At 34.7% G+C, this 18376-nt stretch overlaps 1 protein-coding gene across 1 annotated transcript; it reads left to right on the forward strand.

Annotated features, from left to right (window-relative positions):
• Positions 1–2615: 2615 nt before the first annotated feature.
• LOC121418059 lies at positions 2616–16976 on the forward strand. The gene is made up of 20 exons (XM_041611764.1): positions 2616–2717; positions 3942–4019; positions 4438–4518; positions 5054–5158; positions 6383–6557; positions 7022–7093; positions 7338–7487; positions 7840–7918; positions 8507–8676; positions 9141–9297; positions 9820–9940; positions 10216–10368; positions 10749–11045; positions 12942–12992; positions 13204–13275; positions 13819–13869; positions 14057–14128; positions 14465–15496; positions 15715–15813; positions 16130–16976. Exons 1-20 carry the CDS (start codon positions 2616–2618, stop codon positions 16217–16219), a joined length of 3207 nt encoding a protein of 1068 aa, XP_041467698.1. The 3' UTR covers positions 16220–16976.
• Positions 16977–18376: the final 1400 nt, after the last annotated feature.

Consider the following 18376-nt stretch of genomic DNA (forward strand, 5'->3'; position numbering starts at 1 on the left):
ACACCGTGAACACACCGTGAACATCCTGTGAACATAAGGTGAACACACCATGAACATACTGTCAACGTACTGTCAACATAATGTGAACACACCTTGAATACACTGTGAATATACTGTCAACATATTGTGAACACACTGTGGACAAATTGTGAATTCACTGTGAACATACTGTGTTTATCTAGCAGGGATATACCCTGGACACTTCTCATTTCAGTCTCCAAAGAAATGAACAACTCTTTTCATGTCTTCCAGGGATAGCTACACACGAGGCCTTATCATTAAACTTTCATTTTGATGAATATGAAGGTCTAAGTTAAAAATTTATATATACATTTTTGAACTCATTTACAGTAAAAAGTAAATAAAATATTATTCATTGATTCTTTACAATGGAAGGATTTACATAGTTTTTATACTGTACTATTATTGTTGAAAGTGTATATATCATGCTTGCTATATAAATGATTATTATTTCGATGTGGGCCAATATATTTTGAAAATACAAATGAATCATTAAAAAAATATCTGTCATTACAAAATTAGTCTCTGATTGTAGTTTTTCTTTTTCCATCCCACTTTTTCGTCGAATATCAAAATATTGTTTAAAGAATGATAAAATAAATTGGGGTAGCGATATTGAGCAATATTCTGTTACCATAAGCACCAGAAAAACAAAACAAATTTGACGGGGAAGTATGTTGCGCGTAGCTATCCCGAAATGCAGTGCTTCTAAAAGAAAGGCACAATATTAATTTGAAGACAAAAATAATGAAGATAACATAACATTTAAATGAACGTAACATGTTTGAAAGTCTAATCTTATCCTCGGCGTGAAAATGATAAACAGAGACTATACAGTGCGTATCAAAAAAAAATTTACACTTTGAAAAAACCCTGTAAAATTATAAATTTGTAATATCCTGAAGATTTTTCCACATTTAAACATTGGTACAGATGCATTTAAGCAAATGACGATATAACTATCGAAAAATATTTCCGCTTGAGTGAGCACCACTTACTTTTGAAAAGTTAGTGAAAAATGATTTGCGCAGAACTTTAAAATAGCTATGCGAATAAAAGTAAGCCTTTTTCATGAAGAACACGTAGAATTTAGCAAGTAAAATTGATTTTAAGATATCTTTGACCTTTTTTAACTTCGAAGAGTGCATTGCGCCCCGCCCCACTCCCCACACACCAAGGCCATCAAGACGATATTTGATTTACACTGAGCTGTGATTTACATAAAATGAATTAGGCTTGATTTTCATTTTTTTAATCATTGTCAAGCTTGGGAAAAGTGTGGAGAAACAAGTATTAAATGAAAAATTAAATGTCAACCCACTTTAAATAACAGAAACTTAGTGAAAAAGTGCTGGAGATGTCTGATGTAAACTTTTGTTTAGATTCAGTTATGTCCTCAGATCCAGCTGGCACAAAAAGGGTAAAAGTTGTGCTTACTAAGTGTTGAAATTTCAATTTGGGTGGCAAATTTGTTTAAAAATGCTTGAATGTGTCTGTTTTATCTTAATTGACTAAAAGTGCAAGGGAAATGTAGGAAAAATGTGTCGCAGGGTAAGTTTGATTTCTCCCTTTCCCCTTGACACTGCGTGAAAACGAACATTTATGCGCAAACAGATTTCTGCGAGCTTTACAAAAATAGACAGTGCTCACTCAAGTGTAACATTCTGTCAAAACTTTTACTTTCATTAGATAGATGAGACCCAAACCAAAGATTATATGTGAAAAAATTACCCACATGTTGTATATTTTTTAATTCCCAGAGCTTTTTCAAAGTGTAAACTTTTTTTTGATACGCACTGTAGAGTCATTGAAATTAACGATATTGCCAAAACTGATTTTCAACTAAAATTTAAAGAAGTCTTTTCATCAAGTTCAAGAAAGACACAACACAACCAACAGGAGTACAACTACCAAATGCTTTCTATTTAATTGAAGGTAAGGTCCAACCCAGAAAAATGTTGATTTTAATCAAAAGAGAAAAATCAAACAAGCATAACGCTGAAAATTTGATAAAAATCGGATGTAAAATATGAAAGTTACGACAATTTAAAGTTTCGTTTATTTTTCACAAAACAGTAATATGCACAGCTCAGTGACATGCAAATGAGAGAGAGTCGATGAAGTCCCTAACTTTTTTTTTTCTTTTTTGAATTATTCAGAATATTTCAATTTTTACCAATTTAACAATAAGGGCCAACTTGACTGGACCACAAAGTGTTAAAACAATGACAATTCGACATGTTCATGAAGGAATAAAACTTCTTTCACAGTGTAACTGGAAGACAAATAGAATATTTCATATAATAAAATACAAAAGAAATAGTAAGTTATATTGGGCCGTGTTTGCAAACAAAGCGTCGATGCCCTCTACGTTCGTTGGTGTCCATCACCAATCACCGTTTTGATCAAGCGCATGCATTGTTACGTCACAACCAATGCGCGCATGAGTAATCGGCAACCTGTTAAAGTCAACGCATTGCTACCAACTAATCACAATTTTTTCAAGCTTCTCATCGATCGGAACAAACGTTGAGTTCAGCATGTAAATTCGCAAGAAAATCAAGTGAATACAGCTGATTTACCGGATTTCGACCATGGAACTTGGAAAATTCTTTGTGCTGGTTTTGGCCTGCATTTTGCTTGTTTCAGGCAATGCAGATGCTAAAGTCAAACGCGGAGAAATCTCTACCGAAAAGGTGAGTTGTAAGAGAGAGATTAAGAGAGAGTCAGAGAGGATAGGAAGAGGGGTGATTAGGGAAGGCAAAAGAAGGGAGGCAAGGGGCAGGGTTAAAAGAAATCTCGGCGTTGTGTATGGGCTCGCCCGACAATAAATGATGTCCACACCGATACAAGAATACAACCTGTTCTGGATGGAAACCACAAAATATTGACATTAAAAAACAGATCATGATATATTTATAATTATTTCCTTGTGTGTCCCAACATAATTTAATACTAACAGATCAATGGAATATTATTTGTAATTGTTTATAAAGTTCTTGTAAAAAAACTAACTGCCTACTTGTCACCTCAGCGATCGGATGTGCATATTAGAGGCCTTATGTTCGCTTTACACGAATCCTAATGAAAAGTTATACCGTTCTTTTTTCTACCAAAGTTTATCACCTTTATAAAATTAAAGGGCTATATTTTTTAGGGCCTCAGCGCGAAACCCTTTGGTCTATGAAGTGTACATATGAACTGAACTATACCTATATTTTTTGAATGGGGTGCAATAAAGAGTCTGCAATATGGGCTGTTGTTGTTTTTTCTTATTCTACAATGATTTCAGTAAAAGTAATAATGAAGCATGTTTATAGGCCTACTTATCTTATTCACATGGATTTGCATTTTCTATAATGAACCGACACTAGTCGGCAGTCGCGAACAAAACCAGGTTTGAAATGGACTGGCAAGGAAAAGGAATCATTCATAGTTTCTTTTCTTTCGATTCGGAGCACAGTCTCCGATAAATGTTTTCCATATATAAGCACAAGGTCCAAAACTGTGCTGAAAATCACATACATCATGAATTCACAGGGAAAGAGAGAAACCATCCGATTTACTGAAGTAAGAATGAATCAATAAAAGAAGAAAGTTATACAGAATGAGATGCAGAGTGAAACGGCCAACGAGACCGTGAGAGCCCCCAAATTATGCACTTTCATCGAAGCCTTCATGAAACTGGACACGAACTTGCTCATGCAGAAGCTTAATCTGTCCCTTTTTAAGAAAGGCTAGGCTTAAACCTTTTTGAAGTCTATACTCACAACAAAAACTGAAATCTAGTATCCAGCCTACATTTCTTACAGATTTATTTCTTGAAATTTATTGATATCAATAAATCCAAAAATATTTGTGTACATAGATATTTATAGGATATTCAAAGTGCTTTCTCTCCTTTTCTCTCTCTTCCATAGGACATGGCCTTCCTAGGGAATTTTTATTTCCAAAACAGGGAGGACAACGTCCTTAACTACACCATTAGATACCCTGCTGTAAGTAACCCCCTTAAAAAGGAGTACCTTAATTAAAGTCCACAATATTTTCAGATTGGCATAAACTCATGATTGTAATATATAAGGACCCATCCATTTCAGAATAGTGTCAAAGTTGGGATAAAATGAATGAATTTTATTGGACAATGTTTATTTAAGTACAAGCCATAGATATCGGTTTCATTTGAAACATAATTTTAATGTAATTGACTTGATGATTGCTAATTAAATAATATTTTACTTATCTATTTCTAAGACAATAGCTATGGAATGTAATTTCAAAATAGATTTGTAAATAAAACAAAAATCTCAAAATCAGCTGACGAAAGGTAAACTTGTAAATTTTCTATTATATACTAATCAGATATTGATTTTCTTATATTGATACATGTATATAAAAATAAAACAATTTTTGTAGGACCAATGCTGCTATCGACTCCTCATATTCGATGAAAGTAATGGACAGTGGGGAAGCATACGACCGAACGAAGATAGACTGGTAACGAAATCTTTAATTCTTTTGTATTCATCAAACACTAAAGTTCTATCATTTTGAGTGATACGATATTTATCATAGGTGAAATAATATTTTTTTAAATTTCAATCATGATCAGAAGTGTTCTGTATGTGTTCATTTTTTCTGATCTTATTTGCTCATGTGAATAATTGTCAAATAACAATATATTTTACAAAATTAATATTATGCAAAAAGAATACTGTCTTATTTTTCTACCTCATTTTAAAAAAATCACGATTATCTTCACGTAATTTTACATTACAAATGCTGTTAAAAACAAGAACAACTCCAAAACATCAGTGGCAAGTCTTTGCCCTTTTTTATTTAAGTTATATTTGTGGAATTTTGCTGCATGACTTGTAATCGATATGCTTATTACCTTTGGAAATTAGTATATTCACCTTTAAATCTTATGCTGCTTTCACTTTAAAATTGGACCAGAAAATTTGTATTTTTCCCGATGAAAAAGTACGGTCATTTTTTTTATAACACTGTTTCTCTTTTTTTTCCGCAATAGACCTGTCGGGGGAAAATGGACAGAATCAAGGATCTTGACTTCAAGATCAAATTGACTGGCCTTGATCCTACTTGTCACCTTACCACTGATGAAAAGGGTTTTAAAGTAAGTTGTGTGTTATAACTGCATAGTACGCTATTAAAATATGGATAGCTTTTGTTGGGCAACACAGTCATAGATCAAGATTTTGCCCAAAGCTGCGCAAATTATGGCCAAATATGCATAGTCAATTGACGACACCATTTATGTAATGTATTATTATCATTCATTTATCTAACTTTTGGTCATCATTTTACCCAAATTTGTGGTCACATAAATGTTAGAGAAAATAATTTTTACCTGTACATTTGGTAAATTCTTTTCTCGGTGAATTGCTTACTTTAGCAAACTGAGCAAACTGCTCCACATGATTTGTAGATTTTGTGTGAATGTTTATGATTTATTGATCCATGAAAAAAAAGGATTATTTTTGGCAATTTCCACTTGCCGCAAACTGTCTTGGCGATAAGTACCCCAAAAGTTGCCCAATATTTCGTAGAATAGTTATTGTATTAAAAGTAGAAGAAAAGTAGTAGTAGCAGATGTAGTAGTTGTAATAGTAATAGTAGTATCAGAAGTTTTAGAAGTAGCAATGATAGTATAACAGCAGTAGCAATAACAGCTTCAGCAGTAGTACAATAAGAAATAGTAGTAGAAGTAGGGGTATGATAGTAATGACAGCAGTTGTATTAGGCCTATTTGCAGTCGTGGTGACAGTGGTTATAGTGAGGGGCGGATCCAGGATTTTTCAGTGGGGCACATTTTTCCAAGGACAATTTGACGATAAAAAATTCCTCACTTGTGTATAAACGTAAACGAGTCATATTTTCATGAAAAATAACTGCTGTGACTCTCGGGGGGGGGGAGGGGGGGGGAGGTTCACACTTGTGTATGAACGACATTTATATTGACTATGACTCTCGAGGGGGGAGGGGTGGGCAGGGGCTGGATGTGTGCCCCCCCCCCCAGGATCGCCACTGGTGATAGCATACTACTAGTAACTTAAATCTACATGTACATCGATACGATTGTTTTTGGACAAAATCATATTTAAAAAAAATTCCTTAATCGCCAAAATGGTTTCGGTATACCAACAAAATTCTCTCTTCATGAGAAACTTATTTTCATTCTATCCCTGGGTACCCCCTAATTATTATTTTGCTATATATATTACCTTTGTATATTGTATATATTTCATTTTGTAATTCTGATACTGATGTGAATGCAAAAAGAAATAATAAATGAAAAAAATAATTCTAATATGAATAATTTAATGCGTTTTTTTTTCAGTGGCTTGTTTGTCAAGATACCATCACCTTCGAATCCCGACAGCGACCACAGCACTACTTTGTTCAGTTGGCAAATTGTAGGAGTAATAGAAAGGGGTTGAGGAATGTCTCGTACACCTTACATATGACCAATGGGAAACATGGACTGATGAAGGAATTTGCCCAGAATCAGAAGTGTAAGGTTTTTTTTCATATTAATTTCATTGATTCATGGCGTAAAACAGTGCCTCAAAATGGACACAAAATAAATAAAAAATATCAAGGAATAAAAATATCATTCAAGATGTATTAACAACGTAAACTTACTTGTAGTATTTGACAATGAATAAAAAGTGTCCAAAGTCAACTTATTTTATTAACTTTATCTAGTTCGTAATGTGTCAGAGCGACTTCTAAATAAACGTAGTGATAGTTTTGTTGTTTGATTGACTTGTTCTTGTTAGAAGTGAGTATATAGTTTGGTTTGTCAACTGATTGACCGAATGAATAAATGCTTCAAACATTTTGATTTATCATTGAATCAGTGTCCATGATTCGTTTCAATGCTTATATTTTAACACATTTAACAGAGTAAAATTACATTAATGCAATTTTCATTCTAAGAAAATAAGATATGATTCTTCAAAAATCTTTCTTTTAGTCATTATGGAGACTGACTTGGCCTTCTTTCTTGGATACGTGGCGATGACTATCGTGGCTACCAGATTCAGATGTAAGTTTCTTACTGATCTCAATAAAATGCAATTATTATGACTTCCTCCTACAGGATACACATTTGGATAAGAAAATACAGTAGTGAGAGGCATTTTGTCTTCTTCCTTTTTATGTCTATATTCACTTTTCCATATTTTCATGATACAATTTTCGGCGAAACTACAAAATCAAAGTATGATATGAATCAAGTTTATTATTTTTACTCCTTGTTTTCTCAATATGTAATTTTATTCTTATTCTAGACGTCTTGTCGCTGAGGAAACTACTGCACCTAACCTATCGGTTATTCTACAGCAGTCTGTTCTTCAAGACAGTGTGTCTTCTACTCCTAAACATCGATTTATCGAGGTTTGCCCGGACCGGACTTGAAATGACCAAGATGCAAGACGCTGGTAATTAAAAACATACGGATATCTATTTCAAATTTCCAATTATCAATGTTCTACAAATAAACGTTATTGAACATGTTGACAAGTAAAACTTTCTTGAAATGAACCAAAAATGTAATTATAAAGAATATATTTATTATTTATTAATTTATTTATTTTGTTTGTTTTATTTATCTTATACTGCAGGGTAGGCCTGTTCAGTTCTTAAACTGCTTTACAAAGACGCCATGCAGTTTAAAATACATGTCAAGATAACTATAATATAATGCTGAAGAAAGTATTACAGCAAATGATCTTTGGCAAATGAAGTTTATATTAATTGGTATGATTTTTTTCTTTAATATTTTGTTTTTAGCTGAGGTATTCTCGTGGCTGTCTACGGTTTTCTTTGTGTGTGTTCTGCTGCTTGTGTCAAAGGGGTTCTCTATCACCAGGTAGGTACTACCTCACACAATGTCAAGATAAATTAATGTATACATTAATTTATCTTGACATACTATAGTAAGTACATACATATTTACCAAGTGATTCAAATTTGGATCTTTTTCGCAAACACACTAAGAAATGAAGGTTCAACTTTGCAACCTACATCGGATTGGTCAAAATGACCATTCTCTTGGTTGATATGACAAACTGCTCAAAATCAAATTATTGGTTAAACTCTACTAGAAATGTATTTGTTCTTGATCAAGAAAATGGTCATTTTGGCCAATCCTGAAAATAATTCATAAGATTTAATATTTGGAATACGGTTTACATCTTTTACTTGTTGCCATGTATGATAAGCCTATCAGTCTGTCAAGACTAGCTCTTGTTTGTATTAGAAATATATATGCACACAATATGAAAACGGATCAGCTTGGTAAAAAGGACAGGCACTGGTTGATTGGTGATGAAGATGGAGTTGTGTTATTGTTGTTGTTGTTGATAATGATCAAGAAATTGATGTAGGTGATTATTATTAAGATGTTCAAGATGATGACGATAAAAGAGGGCGGTAATTTTACTTTGCCTTCCGACAGAGCTCAGATAAGCCTACCTGGAACAGTGAAGACAATAGTGTTTGGTGCTATCTACTTGACATTCTACACTATCGTCTTCTTTGACCAACGTGTGCTTCTGGACCCCCAAGACATCATTACCAGTACGACGTCACTATCAGCAAGCGGTTTGATCGGCCTAAAGTTTACTGGTAAGAAAGTGTTCAAGTCATATCAAGTAGGTGAAAAGACCAGCAGAATTGTGAGACTACGGTATTGTTTCATAAAAATTATTTACCATTAATGAAATCATTGATTTTATTGACTTAGAAACACCGGTCTGAGCATGTTTACAAATTTTAACGTAAATTGCGCTAAACAAGAACTGTTTATTATCATTATCATCATCATCATCATCATAATCATAAGCATGTTTACAAATCATAACGTAAAATGCGCTAAACAAGAACTGTTTATTATCATTATTATCATTATCATCATCATCATCATCTATTATTAGCTCAGAATATTAAAGGATACGCAATGGCAAAAATGAAATGAATGTTTGATTTTCAATCTGATCGACATTTTGGCACCATATAAATACACTTTAAAATAAGTCGGAACTAAGTCTATATAATAAGCCCCTTCTCTCCCTTTCTTTCTCTCTTATTAGGGGCCATCATATTCGTATACGGCTGTATGGTAACGATCAAGAACCACCCTAGAAAGGTGCCCTTCTATTTACCATTCGCTATCTTCTTTAGTGTTTGGTTTGTAGCTGAGCCTACCTATCGACTTTTATACTTGTACGTCTACCCAGTTCTGAAAAGGTATTTCCTAAATTATCATTATTCTTATTCATCACATGAACAAGAGAACGTATGCTTCACTTAATTACCAAGGGAAATTAATCTGGACACATAAGACTCTTTAGTTTACATTAAAACTGAGCAAGTTAGAACAAACCCAATAATGCCTATGACAAATTTCGATAAAGATTGTCCCTTAAATTTTCTCCACACGAATAGATCAACTTGATGGTAAAATCATATTATTTTGTAGGTACAACGGGAGTAGGCCTAACGCGATATTTTTTTTTCGATTAGGAAATGTCTATTTGAAAATGAGGGTGCATACAAACTTGATAGAAAAGGAAAATCTCCTGGGACCTCCACCGTGTCATGAATATATATAAAAGGTGTTCCAAAGGTAATGTGTAAATAATGACATCATTATTTTCTTTCGTAATCATAAACTTGGAAGAAATGGAATAATTTAATTAATCAAATAAAACCTAAAATGATTCCAGTTAATCAACATATAAAGTGAATCACACATCCTTTTTTTCACAGTCCAAATATCTGGAATGGGATCGACCTTGCTCTGTCTTTTGCTGGACATGCCTATTTCCTGTATTTAACGCGACCGGACCGTCTTAATAAACGGTTCCCTTTCCATCTGCGTGCAGGCAAGGTATGACGGCTGATACATCATGATTTTTTTAGAGAGAGATATATGATGTTGATATTCCCTTTAGTACCAAGAGTCAATGATTTTAAAACAGATGTGTTGAGGTTACACTGCCTTGTATTGAAAGACATGCTTAAACTTGTTTTAGAAAATTTACTTTAAGACAAGTCTTAACAAATAATTGTTACATTTGTGCTAAAATAAAGACAATCATAAAAGCGTAACGTTACATACACGTGAGCATTTATATATTTCTTATGGTTTATTCCTATACTAAGGTTTCTTTCCGTGATATCGATGAGAACGTAGAAGATCTCTATACTCCATCGAATGACTTCTATTCAGTTTTCCAAACTGAGAAGAAACCGGATATCAGAACTGGAACGACACTGACTATCCCTGAAGAACCCCAGCGCTTCGAAACCCCTGTGGTAGGCCTGCGTTTTATCTAGAATTTCACTAAATTTTAATTAATATTGATTAATATAAATTGAAATCTAATCTTTATTATGCTGATGCGCACAGCGTCTCGAAAGTAAGAAAATAATGTTTTTATTAGAACATGACAACCCATTTAAGAAAAAATATATATACCAGATTGAAAAACATTAACAGATAAATTAAAAAAAGGATAAACCGTTTGGCTTGGTTTAGTTTTATACCGTATTAAAAAATACATTGTACAAAATATCAAGATGGATGGATCATTCTATTCAGAACAATTTATATAATGGCCCTGTTCTTCCTATAAAAAAAACAAACACAAGATATTCTCTCGACTGTTGTTTGAAATATCATTTTCTTAATTTAGGTGCCTTTCAACGCACCTTCGGAAGAGTGCTTGGTTGTTCTTCCTCGAACATCCTCATCGGAGATACCAACCGTGTCTGCTACTGTCGACCTATCGTACCGAACACCCTCACCAGTTATACCAACGGTATCTGGTACTGTCCAGAAACAGACACCTGCAACGTCCTCGGTATTTGTTCCCATGCCTTCGGGCGTGACTAAGCAGTCATTCAAGATCACCCCTGCTGGGTCACCAAGCTGTAAGCTACGCATGAAACAAATTCCTGAGAAAGACCGGGCGGCTGTTGGGATTTCTACGGTAGGTTAAAAACAGTTCTTGATTTTATGTATTAAAGAAATTTACTTGCCTATGTTCTGCATGGCTTATACACCTATCTTCCAAGCACCCCTTCGTCTGCTGTGAATCCTAAGTCATCAGGGTTCTTAATATAAACATATAATCATGAAAGTCAAAGACAAAATAGCAAACTACCCCCACGCTCTCTTGAACGTTAAAGTGAGCTATTTCAATATAATATAATGGCCTATGTAGCCACCATTGTAGCCAATAGCCACTGAACGGCTATTGGGATATTCACGGTAGGTTTAAAGAGATTTTTGTCTCACCTGCGAAGCAAAGTGAGACTATAGGCGCCGCTTTTCCGACGGCGACGGCGGCGGCGGCGGCGGTGGCGGCGGCGGCGGCGGCGGCGTCAACATCAAATCTTAACCTGAGGTTAAGTTTTTGAAATGACATCATAACTTAGAAAGTATATGGACCTAGTTCATGAAACTTGACCATAAGGTTAATCAAGTATTACTGAACATCCTATTAGAGTTTCATGTCACATGACCAAGGTCAAAGGTCATTTAGGGTCAATGAACTTAGACCATGTTGGAGGAATCAACATCGAAATCTTAACCTGAGGTTAAGTTTTTGAAATGTCATCATAACTTAGAAAATATATGGACCTAGTTCATGAAACTTGGACATAAGGTTAATCAAGTATCACTGAACATCCTGCATGAGTTTCACGTCACATGACCAAGGTCAAAGGTCATTTAGGGTCAATGAACTTTGGCCGAATTGGGGATATCTGTTGAATTCCCATTATAACTTTGAATGTTTATGGATCTGATTCATGAAACTTGGACATAATAGTAATCAAACATCACTGAACATTTTGTGCAAGTTTCAGGTCTCATGATTAAGGTCAAAGGTCATTTAGGGTCAATGAACTTTGGCCGAATCGGGGGTATCTGTTGAATTACCATCATAACTTTGAAAGTTTATTGGTCTAGTTCATTAAACTTGGACATTAGAGTAATCAAGTATCACTGAACATCCTGTGCGTGTTTCAGGTCACATGTCCAAGGTCAAAGGTCAATGAACTTTAGCCGAATTGGGTGTATCTGTTGAATTACCATCATAACTTTGAAAGTTTATGGATCTGATTCATGAAACTTGTACATAAGAGTATTCAAGTATCACTGAACATCCTGTTCCAGTTTCAGGTCACATGATCAAGGTCAAAGGTCATGTAAGGTCAATGAACTTTGGCCATGTTGGGGTTTTTTGTTGAATAACCATCATATCTCTGTAAGTTTATTGGTCTAGTTCATAAAAAGAGGACATAAGAGTAACCATGTATCACTGAACATCTTGTGCGAGTTAGAGTAGTATGCAAAGTCAGCACTGCTGCTATATTGAACCGCGTGATGCAGGTGAGACGGCCATAGGCATTCCACTTGTTAATTTAAGATGACCCCCAAATTACTGGTAGATTATATTTTCTTTAAGCCTTACGCCAGTCTTCTAAGCACAAACATTTCTGCCCTGAAATCTTAGTAATTAGGGGTCTACATGTACCAGTAGACATTTCATGATGGTCAAACCATAACATAAAATTACCTTTTGTTTATATTGGATAGGATTTCAATATTTCATATATCTGTAGATATTCATTTCATTATCTTTGCATATTTTGTCTAAGTTTGCAAAGAGTAAATCGATATTGACATATCTTAATTATGTGTCATAACGTCAAGTAATTGTATTTTCTTGATATGGTGATTGCAGGTATCATTTGATTATCTAACAACTGAATACTTTATCAATCACGCTTTGTTTTAATCATTTCATAATTATTAATTCATGTCTGCATGAAAGGAAAATAATTCGTTTCCTTTTTGTAATCACTTATATTTGATTTAGGCTTCTGTTCCTAATGGAGGGTTCTCTGTATTCTGCGTCCAGAAACAACCGGTGAGTACATTTAAGATACAAAGAAATACAACAATACGAATGAAAACTAAGCTCTAATTGGAATATATAGCAGACGAAATATTTTTCAAAATGATGACATGAATGTCCAAATCACGTACTTGCATTTTTTATTACTTGTAGCTTGCATCTAAATGAAACCAAATACAGGGCTATCTAATGAAGATATTAACATCTTTTTTACTCATTACAGGACACTGGAACTTCTCCTGTATCTGATTCCATCACAAAGGAACACAAGGAGAAATTACAGCCCAACGAAAAGGTATATGTTTACATTAATCTAACAATATAATGTTATCAGACCACTCAACGCATAGAAGGTCAGTAATGTTTTGGCACCCGAGAATAGAACTCGACATTTAATGCGATAATAATGATAATAATAATAATAATAATAACATTCGAAAACATGAAAAAGGGGAATTTATATTGTAACAACCAGAGAGTCAGAGATACATGAAGTATTACCATGTTCTATGCTCGATGAAGAACTTACATATTCGTCTATAGATTAATAATCGTATCTTGATTGGCAATCACCCAGGAATCACTCCAAACTATCGTTTCCCATCAAGGACACTGTTTTTAAAGTTAACATTTAATACATTAAATTTATGTACCTAACTTTTATTAAGGGTAGGAAGTAATTCCTCTAGAAGCTGTGTGAGCTGTGAAGACCTATAGCTTATCCGGGTAATATAGGAGCGCCTTAAGCACCTAACAAGGTGGATATGTGCGCAATATAAATACCCTATTATTATTAAAAAATACGTTAAACTTTGCTTCTTTGTTTCTCATCTCAAAGGTTGTTGCTCCAAAAGGAGGATATTCCATCTTCTCTGTGAACAAGCAACCGGTATGTATCTCAGTATACGATGCATTTGTGATATGGATAATGAAAACTGTTATCACAGCTTAAGAAACTTGAATTATTCATGTGAACTTTTACCTAACGAATTAGACATCAATAAAAATATGCGTTTCATAAATACACAAAGATTCCTTTCACATTGTTAATAATGTACTTCATTTTATTTGATCAGGACACCCTGACTTCTCCAAAGAACTCTGGCATGGATGTAACAGATCATAAGAAGAACAACTCTGTGAACTTGGTACGTCAGCCAACAGCCATTATTATTATTATTATTTTTACATATTTCATGAGAATGGCCTGATTTGAAGGTTCTCCAAATTCAATTGAATTTATATGAGTCGATATACCAAGATTGAAATGTGTTTTATTTTGCCATTGTTCAGTTTTAATTTGTGTTTTGTTAACGATATATTAGCGGATTGTCATGGTTAATATTACAAGTGGTACTTTTGTATAGTGGCATTTCATAATTAGGCGTGAAGTGTAATTGTGTAAGTAAGACAAATATGAGAGATATGTATATGTCATTAACATGATCTACAGTTCACAATATTCAATTTATTGCTTGCAACAGGATCAACCCATTGGTAGTGATGGCTACAGCTTCCTGCCACGGATTACATCATCCGTCGAATCAACTGTGTCATCTTCCCCTAAGACCATCAAGGGATCCGGATCTGATACCAAACTGACCAACTGTCCTCTGGAGAGTCTGCCACCCTATCAACATCAAGAGCCGTCAAAGACCAAGGCCCCTTGGGAAGCTGTATCTGATTTGAAGGTGCATGAGACCAGAGTTGCTGAGAATCCGAAACAGATGACTGACTCCGACTTGCAACCTCAGGACACGGACGAAGCCGGATGTTATAGCCAGGTCAACGGCGGCACTAAAGTGAAGCTCATTAACGTGTTACCAGCTCAAAATGCCAACTTGCCATCAATGAGCACTCGAGATTCCGAGCCTGACATTGCAGTGCCTAAGATCCAAAGCCAGAATAACAGCGGCACTCCAAATGTGAGGGTCATTCAAGTAGAACCAGCCAACGACCCTTATTTGAAGATCTCTCCTGCCAGGGAATCAAAACCTGCCGACCAGGCTTTCGGGAATGAGACTACAACTAAGGCATGCAGCAACACCGTCATCAACGCACGCTTCATCACCGTGAAACCAGTGCACGAGCCTCTGCAAACCGTGACCAGTGACGTATCTGCTGCACGAGTCGAGAAAGTCCTTGAGGCTGCGAACGAGGCTGTTCCTGAGATAAAATCTGTTCCCACTGAGGTCAAAGTCTCCGAGGCAAAGTCACATTCATTGGCAACGAATGATGGGCTCCCAATCAAAAACAACGGACCCCTCGAAGATCCACTCAAGTGGCAGTACTCGGTCCCTCCTCCAAAGATCCAGAACTGGACCACCGAGCCCCTGGCGCAGTCAAAGAGCCATCTCTCCAACAACGGACAAGGAGAAATGTCTGAGGAAGAACCGCTCTCCGACCATCACCATGATGAACCTCCAGCTACTCCAAAGGAAACAGACACATGTATTCCTCCTTCATCTGATGACATCGTGGTCGCTCCTGCGGCAGATGGAGGAGATTTCTTGAAGGTGATATATATATATATGGGTTTTTTCTTCAAATAATTTATTTTATTGCATAGTTTTTTGTTTTCCAATCCCACTTCCATACTATTTATTAAAACTACCGACTGGGCTTGAAAAAAGCCATATAATTCTCTTTTACTTGAAAACATTTTTAAATGTAGAGTTTTTAAGAATCTTTGAACTAAAAAGTTTATATCTTATTTCTTATAACCTCTATCTAGCCTTCCAAAAAGACCCGGAAGGAGCCTTCACAGAGGCGATTCCCAAAATCAACCAACCCGGGAATGACTCCAGACACATCTTCTGATATCCAACGAACGGTAAGTAAACAATTATGACTCTAATAAGTGATAATGGATTTCTTTCTTTCCTTAATGGTATACGCTGACTCAAATGAATCATTTCATTACATGATTTTTAATGCAAATGAAAATAATTACGAGAACATGTTAATGATTACAGATTTCTAAAGTCTCAACTTTATTAATAATGGTTCCGAAATTAGGCCAAATGAAGGATTTAAGAGAAATCAAATTTCTACCAATATTGTTTTTAAATCCACTTTTTAAACATCACAAACTCGGCCTCTTACTCGGTTCTAATTATTCCTTCTCATCTTTTCGTGTTTTTTTTCAGGCTATGGATCCGAAAACAAAGAAGAAGCTCCTCAAACGTTTCCTAAAGCTCGCTCGCAGGCGCAAGAAGAAGCCTGCGAAGGCAGACTAGGAACAAACAAATCACTCCAACCATGCGTCAACGATTTCAAAGCAAACCGAATACTTTTGGGCCATAAACACACCTTCAACTTACTTAAACCATTCTTCAATCATAAACAACGGAAGATACTTTTGGATCATAAAACAGACCAGTAAATGGCTAGGATATTGAAAATAGTTTGATTTATATCAAGCTATATACGGAAATTGAAAGCAATAACGAATTTTGAATACGTCTTAGTAATGAAATTTATAATAGAAATTTATTTTATTCAAGAAACCAAGAAGTATGCAACAGAGACTATGTAGCCATCGATTACTTAGCAAATAAGATGTATTAATTTCATTGAAACTAGAAGAGTTATGAAATCATGATTACAAAGCGAATGAATTATCCCTAAAATTATATTAACAGTTGGAAGACGCTATTCATCTTATGCTGTATTTTGTAGAGCTTAGTTACATACAAAAAAATTGTACGACTAGCAACTTGGATATTATTGCCACTGTACTCTGAAGCATTTGGTTGTCTTGGTGAACTTTTCACTGAAACGAGAAAGAGAATGAAAGAAATATCTACCCAGCAAAGGGATTGAAAATTTAAAGAAACTTGAAATATTTCGAAATCAAATTCATAGAACATGCTGATAATAGGACATTACCAATGAAAGATATTTTTAACAACTAGGCTTACGCTAGTAAAAATGCAGCTGAAAAGGATAACCAAAAATGGGATTGAGATTATAAAATTGATCAAACTATGTAACAAATCAATATACAATATCATTATTGTAAGTCTCATTCTCAATAAAGATATAAAAAATAACCCACTTTAAGACGTTTTTTTCTAATTGTGTGCAGTAAGACCGCGAGGCGTGAGAGGTTGTATGTGGGTGCTTGTGGGGGTGTATGAGTGTGCAGGTGCCTGTGTATGAGAGGTTGTGTGTATTCGAAAATACGTCAATGTCTGTGATGATGTTTTCTTTTCTTTCATCATTAAGTGATGGAGACTAAATCTCTTCCTGTTTCTCTTTCAAATTTATCTTTGAAAAAATTGTTTTCGTAATTTATTAAAATGTCCCAAATTAATATCAATCAGAATAAAGCCCTAAAAACCATGCTACAAAACCAAATCGTTTATGAGGAGTAACGAGAAAAGAGACGTATTGCAATGAGTGCTTGATAATTTTTGATATCGAATCTGTAATATAATTGCTATGTTGCATTTATTATATTTTAATTGTTTATTTTCATAATGCTTGGGTGATTTTTGTACATTATTAGTTAGAAATGATTTAAAAAATTAAAGACTGAACTGAATAAGGACAATGCCTTAACGTTGCTAGAAATATTATCACGGAGGGTGCCCCCTTGTGGGCATAATTGAACATCGTTATACTGACAAACAGCAATATAACAACGAAAAAAGCCGTTTGCAATAAACAACCAATAAAACATTTTACATCGTCAAGGACATTGTATGTCAGGCATAATCATAAACAAAATTATGTATGAGAAAAACAATATGATTACCAAGGGTTTAACGAATAATCACATATAATTATACACAAAGAAAGAAGTGAAATGAAGGGCATGGTTATTTATTTTTTTTAATCAAATCATAGATAGCAACGGTAACTATTTCTAATTATTATTGTCATTTTGAGAAGAATAAATGAATCATGTGAATGTTTGCCAATATCAGGCTTTGATGGTATGTTATCGCATCCTGAAGAAAAAAAATGGAAAGTAGGAAAACATGTAAATGTTCGTATCCAGAGGGCGTTTATATTGTCAAATTTAACTGACCACATGTCCCTGCTGCACCTCACGTACATGATGTGTTAACAAAATTAATCAAGCGCAGACCTCAAAATATAATAAATAATAGGCGTATAAACACAGGCCCATGCACAGCAAAAACTTGGGTGTTAATCGGTGTACATAGAGGACCACACCAGTCATTTTACACCTGTATTAAATTAACAGTGTTAGTTTAACATTATAGGTATTATTACAGCTTTGGTTGTTACAGTTACACTACTAGTATTTGGTGCTATGTTCAACCTCTAGGGTGTAATTTTAACACCACAGTTTTTACAGTGTGATATTATGTAAAGAAAGTTTAACAACAATGTGAACACATACTGTGGAGCGTTGTGGCCCA

This window comes from Lytechinus variegatus, chromosome 7, assembly GCF_018143015.1.
Source record: "Lytechinus variegatus isolate NC3 chromosome 7, Lvar_3.0, whole genome shotgun sequence".
NCBI classification, from domain to species: Eukaryota; Metazoa; Echinodermata; class Echinoidea; order Temnopleuroida; family Toxopneustidae; genus Lytechinus; species Lytechinus variegatus.